Consider the following 27,241-nt stretch of genomic DNA (forward strand, 5'->3'; position numbering starts at 1 on the left):
AGGGACACCAGCAGGACTGTTACAACCGTTGCCTGTCCCACACGAACCCTGGAAGGACCTCTCCATGGATTTTATAACTGATCTACCCAAGTCCCAAGGAATGACAGCCATCTTAGTAGTGGTGGATCTACTTACCAAAATGGCACACTTTCTTCCTTGTGCAGGGGCCTTAGAGGCTAAAGAAACGGCCAAGTTATTCATAAAAGAAGTCTACCGGCTGCATGGATTGCCAAACAGCATAGTCTCAGACCGAGGAACTCAGTTCACAGCCAAATTTTGGAGAGCAATGTGGAAACAGTTGCAGACGGAATTAAAACTCTCCTCCGCCCATCACCCCCAGACAGATGGGCAGACGGAATGCTTGAACGCCGTTTTGGAAAGATATTTACGAAGTTATGTGTCCTATCAACAGACTGACTGGGTATCATATTTGCATTTTGCAGAGTTCGCCTACAACAATTCTCTGCACTCCAGCACTCAACAAACCTCGTTCTTCGCTAATTATGGATTCCATCCTAAAGTCTTTCCAAGCAGCTCAGAAGGAATGCTGGTACCGGCAGCTGAGAACTTCCTTAAGGAATTGCAAGCGGCGCAACAGACACTGAAACAGCAGTTAAACGAAGCCAAAACGGAGTACAAGCGAGTTGCTGACCTGCACAGGAAGGAGGGCCCCCCCCTTCAACCGGGAGACCAGGTATGGCTGTCCACCCGCTTCCTCCAGATGCCGGGCAAATGTAGAAAATTACAAGACAAGAGGGTGGGTCCTTTCGAACTAGAAACTCAAATTAATCCCGTGGCGTACCGACTGAAGCTGCCTGACACGTTTAAAATACATCCTGTGTTCCATCGATCCCTCTTAACGAAAGCCGCCCCTCCCAGTGAGTTACGGCCGGAGGAACCTCCCGGAGCTCCACTCCTGGTAAATGAGCAGCTTGAGTTTGAAGTTGAGGAGATCTTAGATTCCAGGATCAGACGCCACAAGCTGCAGTACTTGATTCACTGGAAAGGCTATGGGGTGGCTGACAGATCATGGGAAGATGCAGCTGATGTGCATGCTCCAGAATTGGTAAAACTTTTCCATCAACGTTTTCCCCACCGTCCCAAGCCAGACAAGGGGAGGGGGGCACAGCCTGGGAGGGGGAATGGTGTCGGAAGGCAGAGCTGGGGTCCCAATCCCGGGGAGCTGGATCCCGGAGAGTTGGGAGAAGAGTATTCGGATGGATGGCAGAGGGAAGGGGGAGGAACTTCCCCCCTTTGGAGCGAAGACGAAACAGAGGAACTGCCAGTGATAAGGTCGCTTAGCAACGGGGAGCCTGAGCCCTCCCTGGACATTCTCACGCCTCCCCCTCTTTCAGGCTCAGAGCAAGAGGGGGAAGAGGGAGGGCTGCTCACAGCCGAAAAGCGGGGAGGCAGTTTACCATCAGCCCCTCCCCTATCCCCCATCCTGGAATCGGAAACTTCAGAAGAGAAGGGGGTGATGCTTCCCCCCTCACCGCGCACACGCAGACAGCTGAAAAGACAGGAGAGAAGGGGGGAAGGCGGGCAGTACCTGAGGGGCAGTTAAGGAGGAGCGAAAGATTGCGCGCCCGTTTGGCCCCTTCTTAAAGAACAGGCGGGAAGAAGTCCCTTGCTCTGTCAACTTTCTCCCAATGCCACAGGACCTGTATCCCTGTATTGCTTCATGAGAAAACGCAGTCTTTGTTTGGACATTACCCTAATAAAACACGAATTAACTACAACCGCTGGTCTGGTTCCTGAGTCACATCCTGGGCCTGACACACACAGGTTTACAAAATTTCTCTACCAACATGAAGCGCTTAAACATTTTTCCACAGAAAGACCTTTCCTTGTGACCTAGCAAATATGTGGAAGGAGCTTGATGGAATATATGACTTTGATATGCTCAGGCGAGGAGCACACAAATAAGGCTGTGGCAAAAGAGGCCACACACATGAGAAATTGCCCACCAAAAAAGAGCACTAATGAGCTTCTACACTAGCAGTAACTGTGGACGTTTAATTGATTATTTTTACTTATCCACAGAACGGGTAAATCTGGATCAATCACAGCAGCTCCAGAAGTAATAATAATAAACTTGAATTAGAAAAGAAAAGAAGAGGGTAAGAGAGGCAAGCTATGTAAAAGAAAGAAGTGAATGTAAAGGTGAAGGAAGGAGGGATGAAGGAAATTGGAAGCATGGGAGTGGGCACAGGGACAGGGCACAAATTAAGTGTGAAAGAGGAGAAGAAATGACAGGAGAAGACTAAAATGATTTGAGATACAGACAGAAGGGAAAATATAAAATGTCTTCTCAGCTTTAAGCCTCTGGTTCAAGAAACTCTGTGTGAACTTAAGTTGAAGAAACCTGAACTATGGAACTCCCAGCCATAAGGAAATTGCCATAAAAAGAATTTAACTATTTCCAGAGTGGGATCAGATATCAATAGAAAATGATGTGAACTCATTATGCCAACCCCCACCTCCATTTTGTCACTGGCTCTGCCCTTACAACACTGTATTGTGACTGGTGGGCCCCAGTCATTTTTAGCTCTCTCAAGTAGGCCATGGGGGTGGATAGTTTGAGAACCTGTTATAAAGTATACAGTGGCAGAAAGGATTTTTTTCACAGAGCTTTGTGCTTCCTTTAAGGGAGTTAAGGTTTCAGAAAATTACCATTACATTACCCACTTTATGCAAATATGCACAACCTATTACTACACAACATATGCAGTGTTCCAAATCTTTGAATATATATAAAAAATCAAGTCTCAGATTATCATCCAAAGCCATTTTTTACAATGGATGTGAGGACCTGAACATACAGAAATACTACAACGTTTTGTGTACTTTGTAAGTGTACCACGTAGAGTCGCCAGGTCTCTGGATTTTTGGGGTGCTCTCCAGGTCTCTGTGTGAGTTACCTTAATCTTCAGACTCTCTGCTTTCATTTTTTTAAAAAAAATATAAGTTCCTAGGTGGTCTGGTTCAAGAGATGTACATCAATTGTCAGCCCCCCCAACTTCTGTTAAATGAGCTCATAGCTGGCTGCTCTAACCCCACCCTTTCAGGTTTGTAGCCAATAAGTGAAGTCAGGGTTGTGATTGACAAGGGATTTGTTGACCTCCAGGAAATAGATAGACCCCACCTGCAAGGCCAGAAAACTTGTTTTTTCCTGCTTATCTGAAAATCTCATAAATTGAGTATATCGCTTTCAGCAGTAGTAAAAGTCTTTTTCGCTCTTGTGTGGAGGAGTCAAACAAGTTTAAATTTTCCTGGGCTGTTGAAGAGGGCAGTGTTTTGAAAACCTTCCCAATATGAAACTTTAATCCAATACTCACTTTTCTGGGAGTAAAGCTGCAATGCTAATCCCACATACCCGGAGTAAACCCCACTGAATTAAATACGACTTACTTTGGAGTAGACATGGTTGGAATTGTGATTGGTCTTAGCTAGGTAACACAGCTTTTATTATGTAGGAAACTAATACCATTCTTAAATGTTCTGCAATGACCAAATGGTTTTGACAATAAACTATTATCTGGGGTGTATATATTTTTAAATCTCTCTTTCTCTCTTTCTCTTTTTCTCTCACTCTGTGTGTGTGTGTGTGTGTGCGCGCACGCACGTGTGTGTGCACATGGAGTCTTCCCAACAACCCTGTGAGGTAGGGTTGGTGATTGGAAACCAAAGCAGCTCACAATAAGAAATAAATTCCTTTAAAATCCAATAACCATAAAAACAAGTATAAACAGTTGCAAAACAGCTTAAAGTGGCATGATTCTGAATTTTGGGTTGGGTGAATGAAGTTCCTTATTACTTGAGGCTGCAATTCTGTGCATGCTTCCCTGTTTGAGCAAGCCCCATTGAATACATTGGGACTTGCTTCTGAGTAAACAAGCAGGACTGCACTATAAATACCTTTATAGGCTGTGTAAATAATAAACATCTTTGACAGTCATGCTTATATAAATATTTCTTCATACTATGTCCCAAGAAGCATCTGATTTTACACTATGGTTGTACATTATTACTTCCTCTACATTTTAAGTGTGCCCTTCTTCCTTGGGGTGGTCATGGTTCCCCTCTGTTGTTTTCATCCTGAGGGACAAATTAGGCTGAGAGATGGTGAGTAGCCCATGGTCACCCACTAAACTTAATAGCTCATTTCCATTTTAAAAAATTAATTAAAACAATTTACATGCAGGCATAAGTAAATCCACACAATACATTTAAAGCACATGCAAGTCGTATTTAAAGCTCATGACTTTCCTAAAGAATTCTGGAAAGTGTAGCTTCCCCCTCACAGTTATAGTTCCCACCACCCTTAACAAACTATAGTTTCCAGGATTCTGTGATTCATGTGCTTCAAATGTGTGTTGAATGTACTTTAAATGAATGGTGTGGATGTGCCCTAGGTATGATGTGCATTCATTAGTGAATTGAAAAGAACAATTTTAAAAGATACTTTTTTTAAACAGGGGAAGGGCTGTAGCTCAGGGGTAGGGCATATGCTTTGTATGAAAAGGTCCAAAATTCAATTTCTGGAAAAGACTATTTCCTGTAATACTGGACAGCCAATGTTAGTCCATGTCATCAGTACTGAGCTAGATGGTACCAAATGGCCTGAGTTGGTATAAGGTAGATTCCTTTTTTCCTAAAAGTGGAAAGAGATCCAAGGGCCACAGTGACTTTAAAATTTATTTATGTATTTTATTTACAGCATCTATATACCGCTTCATTGTAAAAAAAATCTCAAAGCGGTTTACAGAAGGAATTAAAACAATACAAACAATACAATTATTGGCAACTACAGGTATTTAAAACATTAAAAATAATAAAACCAACAATGAGTTAAAAACATAAAAAAACACAAAAGCTCATGGCTGGGTAGGCTTGTCTCAACAAAAATGTTTTTAGCAGGTGCTGAAAAGAATACAATGAAGGCATTTGCCTAAAGTCAATACGCAGGGAGTTCCAAAATGTAGGTACTGCCACACTAAAGGACTGGATTTTTTTACAAGAACAGAGTAAGTACTATGTGGCACCCATAATATGGAAAGAACACCTTGAACTTGGCCTGGTAGCAAATCAGCAATCAGTGCGGATTTCAGAGCAGAGGTATTATGCGCTGATAGGGCCTCACTCATGTTAGAAATTGTGCCACAACATTCTGTACTAACTGCAGCCCCTGAATCAGGTTGTGCTGGAAGGGGATTTCTGTGACCTTGGCTGACTGGCTGTCAGGAGTTTTTTAGTTTGGGTTTTTGGTTAGAAATCCTGACTGGTTGTGGGATGTTGAGATTCTACCTTACTCATGTGAATCTTGTTGTGGTTCATATGGTATTGCATTTAGGAAATCATCACTGTCTTTTTGTTTTTGTTTTTCGATATGCATTTCATTTACCTCTGACTTCACTCTCTTTCATCCCTAGAAGCAACAACAGTGGTTTCATGCGCTCAGCTCAACCCCCTTAAACCCACTGATGATGCACCTTGTTTGTTACATGTTTATTTTTTGCGCAATAGTGGTAAAAGAGAATTCACATACTGGGAAGCATGGCTGCAATTGTTTTTTCCCAAGCTGCTGCCTATGAAGGTAGACCAAACCATGTGTGTTTTCTCTCTGTCAATTATTACTCACTGGAATTGGGCTGGCTACCAAAGTGAGTTTATAGCAGCCCAAAGGGTAGACAGAAAAGTATAGAGAATCTTCTTAACTCTTACTCACTTCTCAAACCTCTTTCTGAAGTGAAGGGTCAAATCTGTAAAGATGTTTGGAGCAGCCATGTTAAAAGGCAGACAGGGCATTCCAGGCAGGGGGTTGCCAACCCTGCTTGGATATGGATATCTTTGCAGAGGATCTCTAGTCAAGCTTTACCAACAGCACAATCCAAACTATATCTACTCAGAAGTAAGTCCTATTGAGTTCTATGGGGCTTAGTCCCTTAGTAAGTGTGTTAAGAACTGCAGCCTTCAGGGGCATCCATCTTTACTCCTGAGGGCTCCCATCTAACATCTCCACAACACTAGGCTTTCTTGCTACAATGATCTTCTGGTGATTGGCCTGGCTTGAGGGCACTTAAACTCTTCTTGCCAGAAGCAAGTAGGCTAGATTAAATGTTCCCTACTCAGACTCCATCCTTTAGCTAAAATTTCTATATTAATTTCCAATCAGAGAAAGGTTTTTGTTTGAATTGTATGCTCCAAGCAACTGCGGTTGATGCTTTTGTATCATGCTTAATGACATCACTAGGGCCAGCCCCTGAAATCTCAGGGTTTGGGATTCTTCTGATCTAGTAAAATGAATAATATGGATGTGAAGATAGATGACTATCTAGTTTTGCTCTTCCTAATAATCAATGTACGAAATGCTACTTGCTTTTCATCCTCTGTATTAAAGATCTAGTCACTTTCAGTCCATATCCCTAAGTTTGTAACAATAATGTACCTTGAGTACTACCTGAGTACATTCCCTTTTCCACCACAACAGGTCCTAAAACAGACTACACATTTGGACTCTGTTGATCAAGACAGTGCATATTCCAGCCAGTGTACAAGACCTTGACTACAACAGCAGCAGAAAGCAGAGCCTCCTTGCCTCCAGTAATCTTATTAAGTAAACACTAAGCCCATCTGTGCCATGAAGTAGTATGTGAGATCTGTAGTGTACCTGAGAGTTTACACCAGTTTATTTATGGACTATGAAGAGCACTGCGGTTCAAATAGATTATTTCTTTTTTGACTGTAGTATTTGTCTACAATATTCAATTCCCCCTCCCCACCCCTCTCAATAGCCTGCACATTTCCTTTCACCTACAGATATAGTATTTATTTATGGTGTAATTTGTTTGTGGGAGAGAGCATCTGTGGCAGAAATTTATTGTGAAGCATTTCTTTTAATAAAGGTAGTCCTAACAAAGACAGGAAAAGAATTCTTTAGCTAATTAACTAGCTGTCACTGTCAAGCTACTGAGAACATCTCCGCATGTACATCTTATGCACATACAAATCAGGAATCAAAAACCTTTCCACATTAAACATCTCAGAGTTTGCTTGTTATAAGCCACAAAAGCTGCTGAAGCGACCAAATCAGACTTTAATTAGAGTGTTAAGATACATGCTTACCTAGGTTTCTCGATTTCATTGATATCCTGCAATTCCACTAGACAACTCTATACTTCAATTAAATATGACTTAGAACTGACTTGCACACAACACTAATCCATGATTTAGCACTATGTGGACGAGTCTTAGCAAGCCTGCGTGAAGTGTGGGATTTGCATACTTCCTCTTTGCTCTCCTCCCTCTGCATAGCCAGGAAGAGGACTTCTGGAGAGTTACCTTCAGTTTCAAAGACTCCTGATTTATTGTTATGTGCAAACCAAGTATCCTGGTTTAAAACAAACAATGGTTAATTGCTAAACAAGCCAATTTTAAACCATGGGTTATAAAGTTAGCTTGTTTAGCAACCAACCATTGTATCTTTTAAGTCGGGATTCCTGGTTTGCACATAACACTATGCCAAGATTCTCTGAAACCGAAAGTAAGCTTGCAGGGCTGGTGCTAAAGGGCAGCCAGTCAGGCCCTGGCCGAAGGCCCCTGAGGGGCCCCTCTATAGGGTGGGGAAGGAGTAGCGCTCCTCTTCAGTGATCCATGGCAAGGCAGCTGCCACAGATTGCAGGAAGGGAGCTTTCAAGCCGCCTGCTTGTTCGCTGGCTTCACTTACCTGTCTGTCCTGTCTTTTGCGGCTATGCAGGGCTGCGCATGCAGGGCTGCCATTAACCAAGATGGTGGCTGAGGTTTCCCTAAGGTGCTGATGCCCCTGCTGCCATCTTGGTTGATGGCAGGGATGTGTGCGCGTAGCATGCATGCGTGCCATCAACCAAGACAGTAGCCGAGGCTTCATCCCCTTAGGGGAACCTTGGCTGCCATCTTGGTTAATGGCAGCTCAGCACGCACAGCTGCAACAGAAGGAGAGGCAGGTAGGTGGGGTGCGTGTGCGTGCAAGCCAGGGCCTGGGGCAAGCTGGTGCTCAGGGGCCCTGGCATGCCTGGCACCGGCCCTATAAGCTTGGCAAAAGACCTCCTCCTGACCATGTGGGAGAAGGAGAGGGGAGTGACAATTTGTGAGTCCAACACTTTGCTTAGGTTTGCTAAGGCTCATTCACATAGCACTAAACCACCGTTGTGCATTACACAGTGGCTAATTTATTATATACCAATGGTCTTCTGGCTTATCATGTTAGATAGATGTTACCAATTTATCTATGTATAAATGATTTACAATATTTTACCCTGCCTCTTAACCAAAAAGATTCACAAGATGTCTTGTAACATATAATACAATAATCTACCATTAAAACTACAATAAATAGAGCAGTAAGTAGCAAATGTCAAATAAAGTAAGGTAAAGAGCAGTATCTAATTATATTAAAAGCAGAAAAATCAGAATCAAAGTTCTTTGTTTATAGAAAATAAAATCCAAGAGAGGGCCTGACAGAAAGACGGGTAGAATGCTCAACAGGTAATATTGCCATGACTTTTTGTAGTTTGATGTAGAAGATCTTTTTGTGGGCAGCTAAAACTACAAAGTCATAAATCCAAATGTCAATACTCAGTGGTTTTGGATTCCCAGTTTTGCAAGAAAATGCATGTGATGAAAAGTATGGCTTTGGTGGACCATTCCCTTATTAAGTCCCATTTATTGTGTATATGGCCCATTAGGTACATCCTCGGTTATGAGCAACTTATCTAGGGTTATGTTAATTCTGGGTTTAACTTCTGCCCAGAAGGAAGCTATGGCCATCTGACATTTCCATAACAGGTGTGTGAGATTGGCTTTGGAGGAAAGGTGGGATACAACTGTAATAAAAATAAATAAATAATAATATTATCGCCATATTGCCAGGGGAGAGGGGGCCTGAGACTGAGAGAACAATACTGTTACTTAAGCCATTTAGTGTGTTCCCAACTGACGTGAGCTTTGAACTGGGATCTTCCTCACAGGTCATTCCTGACACTCTTAGCTCTCATAGAATCAAACTGCATGTCAGCTTCACATATCCTAGATATAGGCCTGTGACTAGAATATCTGAACTGAGGAAAAAAGACAATAGGGAACGTGATCACACTCATCCAAGGTACTGGAAGAGGAGACTGTCCAAGATAGCCTTGCCCAACCTGGTTCTCTAGATGTTGTTGGACTCTAATTCCCATCAGCCTCAGCCAGCATGGCCAATGGTCAGAGATGAAGGGTACAACAATATCTAGAAGGCACCTGATTGGTGCAAGGGATGGGGGGGGTTGTACTTAAGTTTAAAATTGAATTAGAAGATTTTTCAGATAGAAACCTTTTTATTTTATTTTTAAGAAGAAAAATATGTTTGTTATAGTTCAAATTAAGTATTAAACATTCTGAAACGTTACATTTTCTGAATGGAAAAATTCTACTCATTTAACTGTTCTACATTTTAAAAAATGGGAAGTGAGTCAAGAAACTGCAAAAAAAAAAAAGCTGTGGCCTTTTCCTGCCTGTCTTTAGCTGCAAGTAGAGTTATCTCTTTAAAAAATGTTTTACATATTGCCTAAATAAGTATTTTACATTTTTGATGGAAAAGGCGACATTTTTTTAAAAAAGATTTTTAATAAACATTTGGACAAAAAATAATAGAAATAAAAATTATGTGCAATACCAATGCTGCAGTAAAACCATCTGCTAAGTCAGCTGCTGAGCAGATGGCCAGCTTTTTCTAGCCATCACAAGTAACTGAAATATATATATGTAAAAGGTATTAATTGCTTGTACTATTTTACAGCAGTACGTTTTATTACTTATGGACCAAAAAGCTGTGTATCGTGGAAAGCTGATATGTGATATATAATTCAGTAAAAAATGACTAGTACTCGTCTTTTGAGATGGGTCCTCTAAACAGAAATTAAACAAGTTTATATCAATACAGAGAATAGGAAACCTGTAGTCCATAATTGAAATCAGCCCTCCAACCTCTCTAGCTGGCTCTTGTGACTTTCCCTAAGCCATGTCCCTTTCCCCAGTCTAAACCCCCAGGCTGCACCCATTCCCAGGCCACACCCTCTCACGAGCCCTGATATGTGCCTCCCTCAAGTGCTTTTGCCTGGCTTGCATGTGTCTTGAACTGTGATAACATTTCTTGCTTGCCTGGAGGTAGAATGCATAGAAACCTTTGCATGACTGGAATGTAGCCTCCTATGCAAAGGTACGAATCACATCTGTTGGTCTCCCCACATCTGGCTCCAGCTTCACTCACCACTGGCATGCAACCCCCGGAAGGTTGTTCATGGAGGAAATGTGACCTAAAAAGGGAACCCTATCACTTAACTATACTAGGGATGGGATCTATTAGCTGGTGTCACTTCAAAAGCATTCTGTCAACCTCACAGGCAGCATTGATTCAAGGTCGTTCTTTGTTCACTATCCACTGCTTTTCCTCTCTCCCAAAACAGTGATATTAATATTGATTTTTCTTTCAAAATATTGGTATTTTGAAAGGAAATATCTAAATGAAAGAAAACATCAATATTTGGAAAGTATTGATATTTTGAAAAAAATCAATATTTTGAAAGAAAATACTGATAATTTGAAAGAAAATACTGATAAATGAAAGCATTTTCATCTCCTCTGATGTGACTGAGGCTAGCCACTTTTCAGACAGGCTGTTTTTCTTTTGGAAAGGTAAAGAGGAAAGAAGCTTTCAGTGCCCCCGCAACCCACCTTGGCAAGCCCAGAATCAACATGTGTGAGACTTTGCTTGCTTCCTCCAGCTTGGAGCTGCTAAAGCCTCTTATCTGTATGCCTGTCTAGATTTGGTTGTATCCTTTCATAAAATCATAGAAGCATAGAGTTGGAAGGGGTCTATAAAAAATGGAAATGGACTGCCTTCAAGTCAATTCCGACTTATGATGACCCTATGAATAGGGTTTTCGTGGTAAGTGGTATTCAGAGGTGGTTTATCATTGCCTTCGTCTAAGGCTGAGAGGCAGTGACTGGCCCACAGTCACCCAGTGAGCTTCATGGCTGTGTGGGGATTCGAACCCTGGTCTCCCAGGTCGTAGTCCAACACTCTAACCACTATGCCACACTGGCTCTCACTCAATGCAAAAATCCAAATTAAAGCATACCCAACAGGTTCCTGTCCAGCTGCCTCCTGAATGCCTCCAGTGTTGGAGAGCCTACCACCTCCCTAGGTAATTGGTTCCATTCTCGTACCGCTCTAACAGTCAGGAAGTTTTTCCTGATGTCCAGTCGAAATTTGGCTTCATGCACCTTGAGCCCATTATGCCAGTTCCTGCACTCTAGGACGATCAAGAAAAGATCCCGGCCCTCATCTGTGTGGCAACCTTTCAAGTCCTTGTAGAGTGTGATCATATCTCCCCTCAGTCTTCTCTTCTCAAGGTTAAACATGTCCAGTTCTTTCAGTCTCTCCTCACAGGGTTTTGTTTCTAGTCCCCTGATCATTCTTGTTGCCCTCCTCTGTTCAAGTTTGTCTGCATCCTTCTTAAAGTGCAGTGACCAGAACTAGACGCAGTACTCAAGATGAGGCCTAACCAGTGCCAAATAAAGGAAAACCAAAACTTCACGCAATTTGGAAACTATACTTCTGTTAATGCAGCCTAAAGTAGCATTTGTCTTTTTTGCAGCCGCATCAGGGAGAAATTCTGGGAGGTTGCAGATTTGACAGCTCAAGCACTTTAGACCATGAGAGTACATTTTGTTAGTCTGAATTTAGATTGAGAGTCAGGTTCTTGCTACCTACAATGGTAGTTTTTATGACTTCTCTATGCTGTCTGCTGAGTGTGTTTACTTTCAACATCTGAACCACGCACAGGTAAAAGTCAATGTAGCCATACAGTACTATTATTGCACAAAACCTGACTGAAGGAGCTGTATTCTAGTACCATTATTTATTTATTTATTTATTACATTTATATCCCGCCTTTCTTTTTCATGAAACTCAAGGCGGCTTACATATGGTTGTCTGGCGGTCTTCCATCCAGGCACTGACCAGACCTGACCCTGCTTAGCTTCAGCAGGGAGCTGGCCTTATGTGCCTTCAGACCATAGCCTGGGACCCTGGGAATTTATACCATAACGAAGTGTAGCACAAGCAGAAATTTCACTGACTCAAAGGCAAATCTTGTTTCTTCCCTTCAAAGTCTCATGGCTTTCTTTGTCAATGCCCTTAAGGTACAATAAGTTATATCCATAGCCAGATTCATATGGCTTCCATCAAATTTCCATTTCTTGTTCTCTGAATCTATATCTTGCTATTCAAAGTTATGTGAATTTTAGAGAAAGAAGAACTGAAAGACACATCTAACAAGGAAAACTGATAAAATCCAACTTAATTGTAACCCATCTTTACCATTTATTGAATCTGCACCTTTGGCCTTTGCCTCCCATTCTCATTTTGTTGCTGCTCCCTTGTTCTTTTAATTTTGGTGAAATCTGGACCTGCTAACAATGACAAGCAGTTATAGGACTAAATGGAAAATATCAATAGGGTGGTTCTCTTTGACTGCAATCAATACTGTCTCCACATGTCCAACAGTATTTATCACTGTTCCTTTATAGGATCTCCAGTGTTTAATTTTCAATAAGCTGTCCTTCATATTCGCAATGGAAATATGCATTCTTACATCATTCTTGTTCCCCAACGGTCCACTTACACTTCAGATATTCAAGAGTCCTTTAAATGCTCATGAGGTATATAAACTCTGCCTTGCATCACATGAGCCTGAAAATATATTCCTCAGCACCTGTAATGCTAAAACATCTAAGGGCTTATCTACGGCACAGACACAAGCGTTAAATAGTCATTCCCTATTCCCACTGAACTGCAGTCATGTAAGAAACAGAGTATTCTCAAAGTGATATGGGTTTTCCAGAAAATTTTGAATTGGAAATGTTTCCTCTGCAAATTAGGGTCATTTGAATCAGAACATTTTCTGATGCCCTAGAGCAGCCTTTCCCAACCAGTGTGCCTCCAGATGTTGTTGGACCACAACTCCCATCTTTCCTGACCATTGGCAATGCTGGCTGAGGCTGATGGGAGTTGTGGTCCAACAACATCTGGAGGCACACTGGTTGGGAAAGGCTGCCCTAGAGAGTAATCTAATTTAGCATGCTTATTTTACTTATATTTACTAAAGCTAAAATCTTTGAAACTGCCATGCTTATCTAATATTGTATACGCAATTGGTATTCATTCATAGTTACTAATTAACTTATGAATCAGAAAGTTTTCCACAGAAAAATTAAGCACTGGAAAATTTTCCACCCCAAATCACATCACTGCTTCACTGGCACCAATTCCCTTTATTCTTGCAAGAAGATGGACAGATAAACTGGTATAACACTTATACAAGTGTGTAGTGTACATGTGCCCTAATGGGACATTCTCCTAAACAGAAATGGCATCATTTTGTAAGCAGCACAAGCAACCTTGGAGAGGTACCAAGCACACAGCATATTTGTAAAAGAAGCAATTTCTATCCAAGCACACAAAAGCATCAAAGGGATTCTAACTTTAAACTACAGAGTACAAGGGTCACAGGTATGCAAGTTAAGTTACACATTAAGTGTGCACAAGTATCCACATACAGGAAATATTCAGGAGAAAGTGATTACTTGGCATAAAACTGTAGTGTCCAAATATACAAAGCAAAACCTTATAATCCAGTTTATAATCCACAGCCAAAAAAGAAATCAATCAATCAATCAATCAATCTATCTATCTATCTATCTATCTATCTATCTATCTATCTATCTATCTATCTATCTATCTATCTATCTATCTATCTATCTATCTATCTATCTATCTATCTATCTAATAAGAACATAAGAAGAGCCTGCTGGATCAGGCCAGTGGCCCATCTAGTCCAGCATCCTGTTCTCACAGTGGCCAACCAGGTGCCTGGGGGAAGCCCGCAAGCAGGACCCGAGTGCAAGAACACTCTCCCCTCCTGAGGCTTCCGGTAACTGGTTTTCAGAAGCATGCTGCCTCTGACTAGGGTGGCAGAGCACAGCCATCATGGCTAATAGCCATTGATAGCCCTGTCCTCCATGAATTTGTCTAATCTTCTTTTAAAGCCATCCAAGCTTGTGGCCATTACTGCGTCTTGTGGGAGCAAATTCCATAGTTTAACTATGTGCTGAGTAAAGAAGTACTTCCTTTTGTCTGTCCTGAATCTTCCAACATTCAGCTTCCTTGAACGTCCACGAGTTCTAGTATTATCTGTCTGTCTGTCTATCTATCTATCTCCTGCCCTTCCTCCCAGAAGGAGCCCAGGGTGGCTGATATTCATCAGTTATTCAAACTGTAGTAGTACTTGGACCACATACTCACTTCTTTTCTGTGAGGTCTAAGCCACTGTTGTCTATTCCATCTACTTTTACATTCTTCTGTCCACAGATATTTCCATAACTATCATATCCTGAAACCAGTCTTGCAGCTGCTCCAGTAGCTATTGAAAAGCCACAAATAAGACCCTGGGAAGAAATAAGATGAGAATGGAAACTTTCAATGGCAGACTGTATTAAAAATACCATTCTTTTTAACAACATCCTTCCAATATGTCCCTCTCAGAGATGTATAAAATAGAGATTACTCTTCCACTTTCATCTTCTTTCAGATTTTGAGGGAAAACTCAGATTGCCCAAAAGAACACTGTAGCATCATACATAGTATGAATACATATCAGTTACATAAAATCTGTGAAATTAACATTGTTTCTTTAGTACTAAAAAAAAAGAGCCTGATGCAGGAGAAATCGAGATACAATGAGTGCATCTTGGTCTGAGTAGTCACAAACTCCTTAGAATAGGTTTGCGATCTGGATGAGTTTTTAGATCTGGGCTGTTTTCAGAAGTGGTGGTGGCCAGAAGTACATTTGTTAAGTTACTTCTAATACACTGGCTGTGATTCTTCCTCTTGAATAAGCATCTGGCGGTAGTGACATTCTTGTCCTAGTGACTTCCAAATTGCACCACTGTCACACTAAATGGGGCTGACCCCCTGGAGATACTTCAGAAACTGTAGCTACTATAGAATTCAACTGCCAGTCTTTTGACATGTACAAGGTACAACAATCATGTTACACTGACACTGAGTAAACTGCACTTGCTGTCATTAGCTTCTTGGCCCAATTCAAAGCGCTGGTGATCATTCTTAAACACGTAAATACCATATATCACTTGAGTACCACCACCTCACTACTGGAAAGGCTCTGCTCCATAAGTTTTCCATTAGGGATGGAAAAATTAAGAGTGCTCAAGGGAAGTTCCTCTGTGATTACACCAGGACCACAGAAAAGTCTCAGTTGGCAACATCCTTGTACAGCTTTTGTCACCAAGTAAATGCCTTTCCTCCACAGCTTTTAATATTCAAGTGTTAACTCTGGCATGATGACCAGGAGAGGGCTATTGTATTGCAACAGTGCTGGCAGTTGTGCTTATTGGTATGTGGTTTTTAACTTTATATTTTAACTAGGGGGGGCTCTGCCCCCCTGCTTGCTGTGCTCACCAACCCCCTGCATTTGCTCTGCTCAACATTCCTCCTTTGCACACACATACCATTTTTGCCTTCCCCTTCCCCCCTCCCTCCTATGCTGCATTCCCCCTTTGCACCCACCCCCATTTTTGTCTTCTCCCCATTCTCCCTTTCCTCATCCTCCCTCCTTTTCTCAACTCTTCCTTGCAACAGATCATTCCTATGTCCACAACAATTCTTCCTGGAGTAAGGAAAGGGGTGTCTGAGGACTACAACGGGGGGGCAGGCAGAAACTGGAACTATTTGATGCTATTTGGGGGAAGTAAATTTGGGCTGCTGAATCCTGTCTCTCTTCTTCCCTCTCAAACTGGTCACACCTGCCTTCCTCCACCAAGCTTAGCAGCTGTGACAGGGCAAGCTGGTCCAGGTCATGCACCCAGCTGCTGTGACTTGCCAGTGTGGCTGCTATTGTGCTTGGACTCCTATTCCACCATAGCTTCTCCTCTTTCCGCCCCCCCTCCACAGGTTGCCAGGCTTTCTCTCATCTCCTTCAGACCTTCTTCTGCGAGGAAGAGGGAGGCGGATGGCCAAGGTGGGAAGCACCGGAACAGTGCAGAGTAACCGGGGCAGCGCCTCAGCAACCGTCCTCCTCCCCCTCCACTTCCCTCTTTATTGCCTCCTGTCGCTGAGGCTGTCCGTGGAGGGGGCCAGCAACAGCAGAGCAGGGCAGTTGATAAGGAGCTATCTAGGGCTGTCCTGACTGTTCCTCCATGCCTTGCCTGGACCGCATCGCTCTCCCACTTTGCTTGCTCCCTCACCTCCTGCCCCTCTTGGTGGTGGCGGCGACAGGAGCAGCAGGCAAGGCAGGCAGCTGAAGTGTTCACGGTGCAGTTCACTCGTTTCAGTCGCCTGCCCACTCTGCTCGCCATGAACACTTCAGCTACCGCATGCCTGTGCAAAAGCACTTACAGCAAGCATGAGGCTTACAAAAATATACATTGTTAGTGATATGTACACTACTTTGAGCACTTAAGGAAAGGCAGGAAATAAACAAATTGTACTTAAACAAAGGGTTGAGGAAAGAAGAAAAAATGGTTGGTGCCAGCATGTTTTAAATTGGTGTTTAGATAAGTAGGTCACCATTCTACAGCAGGAATATGTTGGCAGAAGGGGAACTATTTATTATTGTTATTTATTAAATTTTTATCCCGCCCTTCCTCCCAGTAGGAGCCCAGGGCAGCAAACAAAACTAGTGCAATGTCTAATACTTAAAATACACTCATCTCAGAGATGTGCCGAAACCAATCAAGGTAGTATTTTACATGGCCACATACATATACCACACTGCTCCTGAAACGAATCTTCTGAAAAGGAGTCAAAAACCAATCCCTGAAAGAAAGACCTGCACTGATTCCCCTTTGGAGCTGTGTCACTTACCATGCCAATGCAAAAAAGAATGAACAGCAACAGCCATGGGATATCTGTGCAGCTGCGATCCTCCAGAGGCTTCCACTCTCGCTTGGAACTCTGGTATTTTGGGATGGGACAAGGAGAGAAAGGGGAGGAGAAAAAGACAATGGTTATGCAAGACTAGTCACAGTAAGACTGTTCTGCACAAAACAAAAAAATGAAATAATATTCTGAGACAATGGAAATATCGCTGCTTCTTCTGTTATAGACTTCCTGCTGGGTGGGCTCTAAAGCTGCTAAGGTTCAGCATCCCACAACAGCTGGAAATTAATTTCTATGGTGTTTATCATTGTCAGGAGCAGCAATAAATAGCTCAACAGCCAGACACCAGTTCAGACATGCATGCATATCACTTCATGGGAATAAAAAACAGATCGTACAGTTGTCTTAGATATTTTTGCATCTCTTTTTGAATTCTTGTTTTTGTGTCTCTCTTGATCACACAGCACTTAACTATCAACAGAATGTGTGAACTGCCTCCCCTGAAAATGCAGGTGTCACAGGAAGCTGCCTTATAACAAGTCAGATCATTGGTCTACTCCATTTAGCTCAGTATTGTCTACTCCAGGGGTCACCAATCTTTCTGGACCAGAGGGCACATTTAAAAATTTGAGTGGGTCCTGGGGGGCACCCGTCACAAAATAGCTGCCATAGGGGCATGTCATAACACGTAACTAGAGAGTAGTAATGGTGAAGACTTTTCCATAATTTTATTTCCATATTAGAATAAGTTTGACCTAGAATCATAGAATAGTAGAGTTGGAGGGGCCTATAAGGCCATCAAGTCCAACCCCCTGCTCAATGCAGGAATCCAAATCAAAGCATTCCTGACAGATGGCTGTCCAGCTGCCTCTTGAATGCCTCCAGTGTCAGAGAGCCCACTACCTCTCTCTAGATAATTGATTCCATTGTCGTACGGTTCTAATAGTTAGGAAGTTTTTCCTGATGTCCAGTTGAAATCTGGCTTCCTGCAACTTGAGCCCATTATTCCGTGTCTTGCACTCTGGGACGATCGAGAAGAGCTCCCGGCCCTCCTCTATGTGACAACCTTTCATGTACTTGAGGAGTACCTGTTGAATTTCTGCCTGCCATACAGCTGTTAAAGGCACAATAACGCTGTTTTCCCCCAATGTAACCCTAAACCAAAGCCTAGGCTGCCATCCTGTACCCACTTACCTAGAAGTAAACCCCATTAAAACAAAGAGACTTGTGTTTGAGTAGGCATGTATACCACTGCACTGTAAGTTAATTATACAATGAATTCTTAATTAGTCGCTGATCTTTTGCTCTTGCAAAGCAGGAGACATGCCTAAGCCTCTTTGCCAAGTTTTTTTGGGGGCGGGGATTCTTTAACATTCACCCACGCTATTTGCAGAAAATAACTTCTAGGTACTACCTGATCTCAGGGATACCCAGCACAGGAAAGATGTGTTCTGGTTGCTAAGAAAAAAGGAAGGGCAAACTATGGCAATTCCAAGTACTAGGGAAAAAGTCAGAAGCAGAAAACTGCACTAAAAGGGAGGGCAAAACAGCAGTTCTTTAGGACCCAAGAGATTTCTATTGCCTAGTATCCAGCCAGTGTAGTGGTTAAGGTGTTGGACTATGACCTGGGAGACCAGGGTTCGAATCCCCACACAGCCATGAAGCGCACTGGGTGACCTTGGGCTAGTCACTGCCTCTCAGACTCATGAAAACCCTATTCGTAGGGTCGCTATAAGTCAGAATCAACATGAAGGCAGTACATTTACATTTAGTATCCAAAAAACGTACTTCTCAATCATAGCTCTGACCGCACTCATTCACCAATAACACTGACAGGCAAGAGCAGCCAGGCTTGTTCATTTCATATAAATTAGAAGAGTAGCTGCACATTTTGCTCCACAACTTTCTTTCTAGGAGGTCTAGAGACTTACTTTTTTTAAAAAAAATGAAAGCTCAGCATCTGGGCTACCAGATGGGGTGCCACTGAAGGTCTTTGCAGGTGCCATGGCACCTGTGGGTGATGGGTTGGCAACTCCCCATCTGCACTCATTCACAACAGGTCTCCAGGGTTTCAGACAAAGGCCTTTCCCAAACCTATCTGGAGATGCCAGGGATTGATCATGGGATCTTCTGCATGTAAAGCAGATGCTCTTTCACTTAGCCACTGCCCTTATCTATTTGACCTGCAGAGATTCTTTTACACATGGTAGAGTAAGCACATCAGTGATCAATCAGAAGCACTGCATGAGTAGTGAAACCCTAATGTAACTATTCTGGTACAGTAGGGCCCCGCTCATATGGCAGGTTAGGTTCCAGACCCCCACCGAAAAACAAAAACCACAGAAAAGTGGATCAGCTGTAGAGCGGGGATCTGGAACCTAACCCGCTGATCACGCCAGAGGAGGAGATCAGCTGTAGATCGCTACAGCTGATCTTCCCCTCCTCCTGTGTGATCAGATCAAGTGTGATCAGAAGAGATCAGCTGTAGCGGCGAGATCAGATCAAGCGTGGGAGTCTGATCATGCCAGAAGAGGAGGAGATCAGCTGGAAAGCAGGGAGCTCCAGTCCCCCTTCCAGCTGATTGCCCCGCTGGCGCTGTATTAGCGGAACGCCGAAAAGCAGGGCACCGATAAGCGGGGCCCTACTGTATAAAATATTACATGTGAACATAGCCATGGAGTCACATGTCACAATGAGTTTTAAACCCATCCATCAGTTCTTAGGCTAAATCTTACCTGAAGGTGCATGAAAAACAAATATCATGATTATACCATCACCTAACTCACACCCTAAAACATGTGACCTGGACAACTGTTGCTGGGATATTTCCTCATACAAAAGAACATACAAAAACAGTAAGGGAAAAGAAGGCAGGGACAAAAGACCTAATTTATGTATCTGTATCTGTGGCTGGAGCAGAAAACAGGAAACTAGCCTGGCCAATCAAGCCATTAGCAATTTCAGTAACCTTCCACACCTTCTGTATACACAGTAATCTTCCTTACAAGAAGGAAAAACAAATAAGCTATTCAACAAACTCCTTAAATACTATACCCAGGATTAGCTACAATACCAACAAAACAGATACATACAACTAATAAAAAGGAATTGTTTTCCATTCTTGAAGTTGAGGGCAGGGGTGGTTTTGCTATTTAGGTAAGTAGTAACTGAGGAGATCAAAGCTTAAAGGGGTGAGATTGAAAACAGCTTGTGCTGTGGTTTTAGATCAGGACATCCATAATCGATTCAGCACTATTTAGATTGAGGCTCATTATGATTTTAACTATCTTTCCTTAATAGCAAGATGAAATTGAGAAAAAATAGACAATATAAAACTCAAACTTTGCTTGGATCCGTGGCAGGCGCTCCCTGAATGAATAGTTAGAGTGTGAGCTCAAAGTCATCTGAATTTGCCCATGCTTTTGGAAACAATCTTAGAAGAAGCAATTTCCCAGAGCCATGCATCATAGTTTCCAATTAGAATTTAAAAAGTTGCAGGAAAGAGCACACTTTAAAAACTTAGACGTTCAACCTCAAAAAAACCTTTATTGTTTCACCGTAGGCTTGCATGGTTTTGAATTCATACCATTTGTGATAGACAGAAATTCCCCAATAGAGCTTATTTAGATTTATAGTCCACTGCATAAGGCTCTAGACAGGTAAAATAAGGCTCTAGAGACAGATAGCGATCAAAAGGCAAATGATCATTATTACTTTTACAGATGAAGAAACTGGGTCTGAGTCACCACAGCTCAGAGGCAAAAGCACACACCAATCATCTAACTTGTTTGAACTGCATTTTAAATTCTTCTGATGCCTCAAATATATTGCTTTATCTATGTTTCCTTTTAAGTAACACTCACACCAAAGTTCCAAACTGCCTTTTAAAATGCTCTTTGCGGACATAAGGAAAGGACACACTTCAAGGGAACCTCAAATAGTGGGCATGCTCAACATTTGCACATCCAACTAGCCAGAAGCCATTTGGCAAGTCAATACGTGAGCTGGAATCTTAACTCAAATCCCATTTCAATAAATCCCAATCACTTTATCCTCCTGCCCAAAAGGTATATGTCTGCAGAACTGCTAGCTAACAAGCACCTTACGAGGCTTTCACTTTCATGACCACCTGTCTCCCATTATTTACGCATGCATGCACATACACACTCTAAAATCCTTTACTAAGATAATTAGAGAACCACATGTTAGATAAGAGATTATGTACATTACAGTTAAAATATCAAGATGTTTTAAGAACTGGCATTTCTTACTTCATATTTTCCTAAGCCTTTTCCTATATCAGCAAATGATGATCAGCAGGTGCTGACAGAATGGGAGCGAGGGAGGGAGAAAGCAAGTTCCTTCTCCAATGGGAGTGGTGGCTGACAGTGTTAGTGGATGCATTGTAGGAGGATTAATTTTTATTTCAGTGTTAAGGCAAGATGTAGTTCAGCTAGCTCCAGGTCTGCGAGAACCAGCAAACATGCAAATCCTACTCCAACCAACCCAAGTTAATTCTTCACATACACATATCATATAATATACCTGACAAAACAGGCCTCAATGTAAACTTCAGTAAGAACCTATTGCACTAGATTTTTGCTAAGTGAACATCAGCTTGCTCTTCTCTGTTGACTGTACCCCAGGCAATAAGCCATGGTATTTTCCAACAGTTTTCACTTTTCAAAAAGCATGATTTCACAAAAGCAAATGCTATTTATTATTTCTCCTGTTTCTATACACCATGGTTCCATGTTGCCTGTGATTCCCCTTGCCCAATTACCAACTCCACTATTATTATCTGCAAGGCAACCCCCTAGCCCCAATACCATTCTGTGACTAAGTCACAGGGCTGCTTAAATGAAATAATCCTGGTTTTTTTATTTACATCTGCCTCCATTCGCCCCACTGTTGTTTCTTCGTGTCTGTATTTAGATTGTAAGCTCCTTGAGTACAGCCCATCCAACCTCTTCTTGGTAAAGATCAGCCTTTAGGATCAGTTCCACTTCATATGTTACTGTATGTTATAGATTGCAGGATATGCTGCAGGCCATGTCATGCAATCAGAAAAGCTTCAGATGGCCTGAGTAGAGGAGAGGTGTAAAGTTTGTAATACAGGACAGGAGCCAAAGCCATGGTCACAGGTCGTGTGCAGAGCAGGAGGCAAGCAGCAGGCAGGCGAAGGTAGCAACAAGCTGTCAAAAATGAATGAGTGCAAGCAGGTCTCAAAATAGGAGAAGTGGAGCATGTTTGGCTCTCTATCACCTGACTCAAACGTTTACAAGGATTTTGGCTAGCAATGCCTCCTGCCTAGCTTCAAATGCTGCAGATCTCTTCGCGTACAATGACACAGTGGTACAGACAAAAGGGAACAAGTACCTGGTCCACATCGCTTTTGGTCTGTTTGAACACCGTGACATCTAACACTGGGCAATTTATTTATTTTATTATATTTTTATCCCACCTTTCTCCAAAGAGCTCAAGGTGATGCGCATGGTTCTCCTCCTCTCCATTTTATCCTCACAAAAACCCTGCGAGATAGGTTAGGCTGAAAGATGGTAACTGGTTCAAGATCACCCACTGAGCTTCATGGTCAAGTGGGGATTTGAACCCTGGTCTCCCAGGCCCTAGTCCAACACACTAACCACTATGCCACACTGGATCCCTCTCACTCCTTCCATCTTTTTCTGAAGTTCAGGTGAGAGTGTCATTGCTTATGCAGCCAACAGCACCACCCCAGCACAGAGGCAAGGTATCGGCAGGCATATTTGCAGATGTACCAAAAAAAAAATGTAGGGGGGAAAACCCTAAGGGAGGGGAGAAAGCCTAAGGACTGAGTGTGCTCCATGACCACAGAAAGCTGACTGACTGTTAGATGGGGATGAAAAACCAGCTGGAAGGAAGAATGGAGTGGAATATCATGAAGTAGGGCATATCTGAGCAACTGGAACAATGAAAATGTCCTCATTAAACCCCCACATTTTACAACCCATGTATTGTATAAGCTTAATAAGCATTTAGGTTTTAGCATTTTCAACCTTTCTTCTGCACTATTCCTTGTGTTGAGCTTCATTTTGCTTGGTTCATAGACAACAGATTGCTTTCTAGTGGGCTGGGGGATAAGGCATGGTTCAAACAGGTGGCTGAAAGGTCACATGGCTGAATTAAATCCATACCCATGATCTTTACACAGATTTTCAACGACGCATCACATTAAACCTCATCACTCCACACAAAGACAAAGGCATCTGTATGATTAAAGCTGTAGATAACACTGCTAAGCCAAACAATTTAACCACTATTCCCTCTACTCCCCAAGACATCAAAAGTGCTTAAATGAAATCATGTATGCAATAAACATGAAAATACTTTCCAGCAGATGATCATCTGAGCATTTTTAATGTTTCATTTATGAAAAACATAGTTTTACTCCAAGTGTTATTATTACTCGTTCTGCAATCTGGCAGCAGCTCATTTTGCCCCATCCTTACTAAAGCACCATAAAAGCTGCAGCTGACAAGCCTGGCCTGCTGCCCATAGTGATCTCAGCCTTTCCTCTCGACAAAGACCAGAGTTTGCCCTGCCAGTTGCCACAGTGCAACTGATTCTCTTTAAAAGTATAAAGAGCCCAAGCATGGGGGGGGGGGACATTTTACTGGGACTGAAAATCCAGGAGGCAATCCCATTACCATGAGGAAAAAAACAACTAAATTATAGATCATGACTGACAATGTTTATGGAAAGTTGTTTCCTTGTATCTAGGTATCCATTGTCCATGTCTTGTGAGATTTGCTGGAGCCAATCAGAAGCAGCATTAGAACATACCAAGCACCATGAAAATACCATTGTTGGCCCAGGCCCTTCTCTAGAACAGAGAGATTGTACATGTGTAGGTAACAGGCTTGTAGTTTGAAAGATTTGTCCTTCCGTACATGACATGCTCTATGAAGAACCACCAGTCCCAGAGTTCCTTGTGCACAGGCAGGAGAGTCAGTGCACCACAATCACCAGAGACATTGATCCCAGCAACAGTATTTACAGTGTGTAAATGTGTAGAAAATGTACACGCACACATCCCTACCATATCAAGTTATAAATACAAATCAGGCAGCCAGAAACGTAAAGAAGCTAAACAAAGGAAACTAAAAAAAGCTAAGCGCCACCAGTCAATACAGTAGGGCCCCGCTTACCGGCGCTTCGCATTCCGGCGTTCCGCTAATGAGGCGGCGGGAAATTCCACCTTTTAAAGCCGATTTTGCAGCATTTTGCGACAATTTCGTGTCATTTTCGTGCGACGGCCCCATTATAGTCTATGGGTTCTGCTTTACGGCGATTTCCGCTTTATGGCAGGGGCCTGGTCCCTAACCCGCTGTATAAGTAGGGCCCTACTCTACTCCAGTTTTTCAACACAGACAAAGCCCTTCTGCAGTCTGGCTCAGGCAATGTACTAACTAGGGAAGTAGACGAACAAATACAATATGAAAATGATTTCAATATAGAGACTGTATCTATGGCAACTGATGATGAGAAAAGTTGCCAGATGAAATTTATATTTTCAAAAAATAGGTAATATCACCATAAGCACCATTAACTCATGATTTTGCAATAAAAAGGGCTAGAAAAATAAAGCTTAAAGTGCATTAGACGATAATTTGTTTTTCATTCATGTTGGTCTATAAGGAAAAAACATCGATAGGGTTATACCTTTTATTAGGACCAACCAAAAAACTACAAAATAGTCAACAAGCTTTGTAGGATTCTTCTCTAGCCTATATATTAAATAAAAATAGCAAAAGGCATGGGGGAGGGGGGTAAGGCATGGTAGAACATCTCCCAGGATGTGTCATGGTAAAATTTCAGCAATGTGCAATTTCAGAATTAAAATATAAACTTTTCTTTCATGAGACTGTATGTATAGGATGGGATAGGATTGCAGTACGTGTGTGGAAACGAGCCCATGTTAAAAGTTTGTAATGAGCCCCCAAAATCATACTTGGGTCCTGAAAGTAAGGTTATTGTTTAAACAAAAGTCCTCTACATCCTCTGGGGTGCATAGTTTGCTTTCATCCCCATTCTTTAAAAAACTTTATTTTTACGGAACTTAATTGAATTGAATTGAATATCCAATTACTAACATATATAAACACAGCTTCTTCTGTACATTAATAACATTTACACTTGATCTTAGCTGTACTGTAATACATATAAACATATATGAGTTACAGAAAACTTCAACCAAAGCCCTTCCTTCCATTTTGCAAAGGGATGGAACACTGTGACTTTTACTTATTTAATTATAATAAAATCTTTCTCCTACATTTTCCCTTAAAAGGAGTTCAAAGCGATTAACAAAAACACAGGGGAAAAAATATTGCCATCAATTAAAATGCAAGAATGCAAGAAAAGAAAGGGTTTTGTAAACCGCTTCGAAGTCTTTACATTAAAGTGATATATAAATTCTGTTAAATAAAAAATAAAAGAAACAAAACTGAAACATAAAACCAAACCAAAAGAGCCAGAATTAAAAGACAAGCATCACAATCTAAACAATAAAATCAGAAGCCTATTGGAAAAGAAATGCCTTCAAACGCCAGCTGGAGGAGGTAGATACGCTTCAAACGAAAGCTGGAGGGGGCAGAGAGGTGAACATATAGGGTGCTCCCACATAAAAAGCACCCTCACATATTGCACCAATCATGCCTCAGATGGTGGTGGCAGGTGAAAGAGTTCCTCACCAGAACAAGAAGCTTCATATGATTCCAATTTCCCAACCCCATAAAGGCAAGACATAAAATCTAGCTGTAGATCAGCCTTCCCCAAAACTGATGTCCTCCAGATGCTTTCAACTACAATTCCCATCAGCCCCAGTGAGCATGGCAAATGGTGTGCCCACGTCAAATCCAAATTTGTGCCATAACTGTTCAGATTAAAGTGATGGCTAGGGGAAAAGAAAGGGGGGATCAGTTCCTCAGACCTCTGAAAGACAGAAGGGCTGTAGGAATATAAGGTGTGTCTGTCCTGAATACTACTTTGTCTGTATGAAAAAATGCAGAGATCAGCTGGATGGACAGAGCACTGAGTTCTGCCACTCTCCTGGCTGCAATAATAGCCACCAAAACTGTGACTTTCTTTGCATCTAGTATTAATGTCTAGTAAGGGCGTTGAGCCCCTTGTTTAGGTTCCATGAAGGAAACCTGTGAATCATGAGAGGAGAAAGTAGTTACCCCTCGTAAAAAATGTTTAACATGTGGGTGGCCTGACAGCGCCACTCATCCAGGCCTGGAACAAACTGATGACAGAGCCGTTAGATGACACTTCAAGGAATTGCGCTTACGCTGTTGGTCTAAGCCAGCCTTTCCCAACTAGCAGGCCACCAGATGTTGTTGGACCACAACTCCCATCAGCCTCAGCCAGCATTGCCAATGGCCAGGAAAGATGGGAATTGTGGTCCAACAACATCTGGTGGCCCACTAGTTGGGAAAGGCTGGTCTAAGCCATCCTTGAAAAGACATAAAGTGACTGGAATCACCAGCTTCTTAAAGTCCATGTTTTTTGTTTTTGTTTTTGTTTATTGCACCAACTGAGAAAGGCTTTCCACGTTGCCTCATAAATCCTGTTAGTAGATGCCTGCTTACTGAATATGCCTGCTCGCTTAGCAGCAAATCTGCCAGTCAGTCTCCACGCAGCTTAGTTGAGCCATCCGAGATCTGGATTATTGTTGGAAGCTGCGTGAGAAGTTCTGTGGAGAGATGGTATGGTAGTGGAGAAGATAATACTAGATGTAGGATTTCAGACAACCACGGCCTCCTGGGCCGTTGAGGACCCCGAATGTTCTCTGACTGTTCTAGCCTGACCTGTTGAAGTACCTTCACAAGAACATGAGCCGGAGGAAAGGCAAAGCGGAATGCTTGAGGCCACAGAGGGTTGAGCGCATCTGTCTCTTCTACTCCTCAAATCTGGCACCCTGAGTAAAAGCGAGGGGTCTTGAGATAAGATGCAAAGAAATTGAGGACTAGATACTGCAGATGGACTTGAAACAGTTCAAATGCTCTGTTGCCGAGAGTGCATTCCCTCGGGTGCCCCTGTGATGCGTTGTGCTGTCAGAGAGGCCAAATTGGGTTCTGCTCATTTTGTGATGCCCTGCTGGCTGGGTGAGGTCTGAATCTTCGTTTGTTGAAATGACATTTGGTTGCAATGTTGTCGGTGAAGACTAATATGTGTTTGTGACGGAGTATGTGCCTGAAGTGTTTGAGGGCAAGGGCC

At 42.3% G+C, this 27,241-nt stretch overlaps 1 protein-coding gene across 3 annotated transcripts in view; it reads right to left on the reverse strand.

Moving 5' to 3' along the window:
• SLC44A1 (solute carrier family 44 member 1) overlaps window positions 1-27,241 on the reverse strand; it is a 130,181-nt gene that overhangs the window by 70,961 nt on the left and 31,979 nt on the right. For all 3 annotated transcript variants that reach the window (XM_061633159.1, XM_061633143.1, XM_061633151.1), the window contains 2 exons: window positions 16,964-17,053; window positions 14,384-14,526 (listed from right to left, as the gene is read on the reverse strand). In XM_061633159.1, coding sequence (XP_061489143.1) covers window positions 14,384-14,526; window positions 16,964-17,053 — 233 coding nt within the window. The remainder of the gene's footprint in view (window positions 1-14,383; window positions 14,527-16,963; window positions 17,054-27,241) is intronic.

This window comes from Rhineura floridana, chromosome 1, assembly GCF_030035675.1.
Source record: "Rhineura floridana isolate rRhiFlo1 chromosome 1, rRhiFlo1.hap2, whole genome shotgun sequence".
Classification (NCBI taxonomy): domain Eukaryota; kingdom Metazoa; phylum Chordata; class Lepidosauria; order Squamata; family Rhineuridae; genus Rhineura; species Rhineura floridana.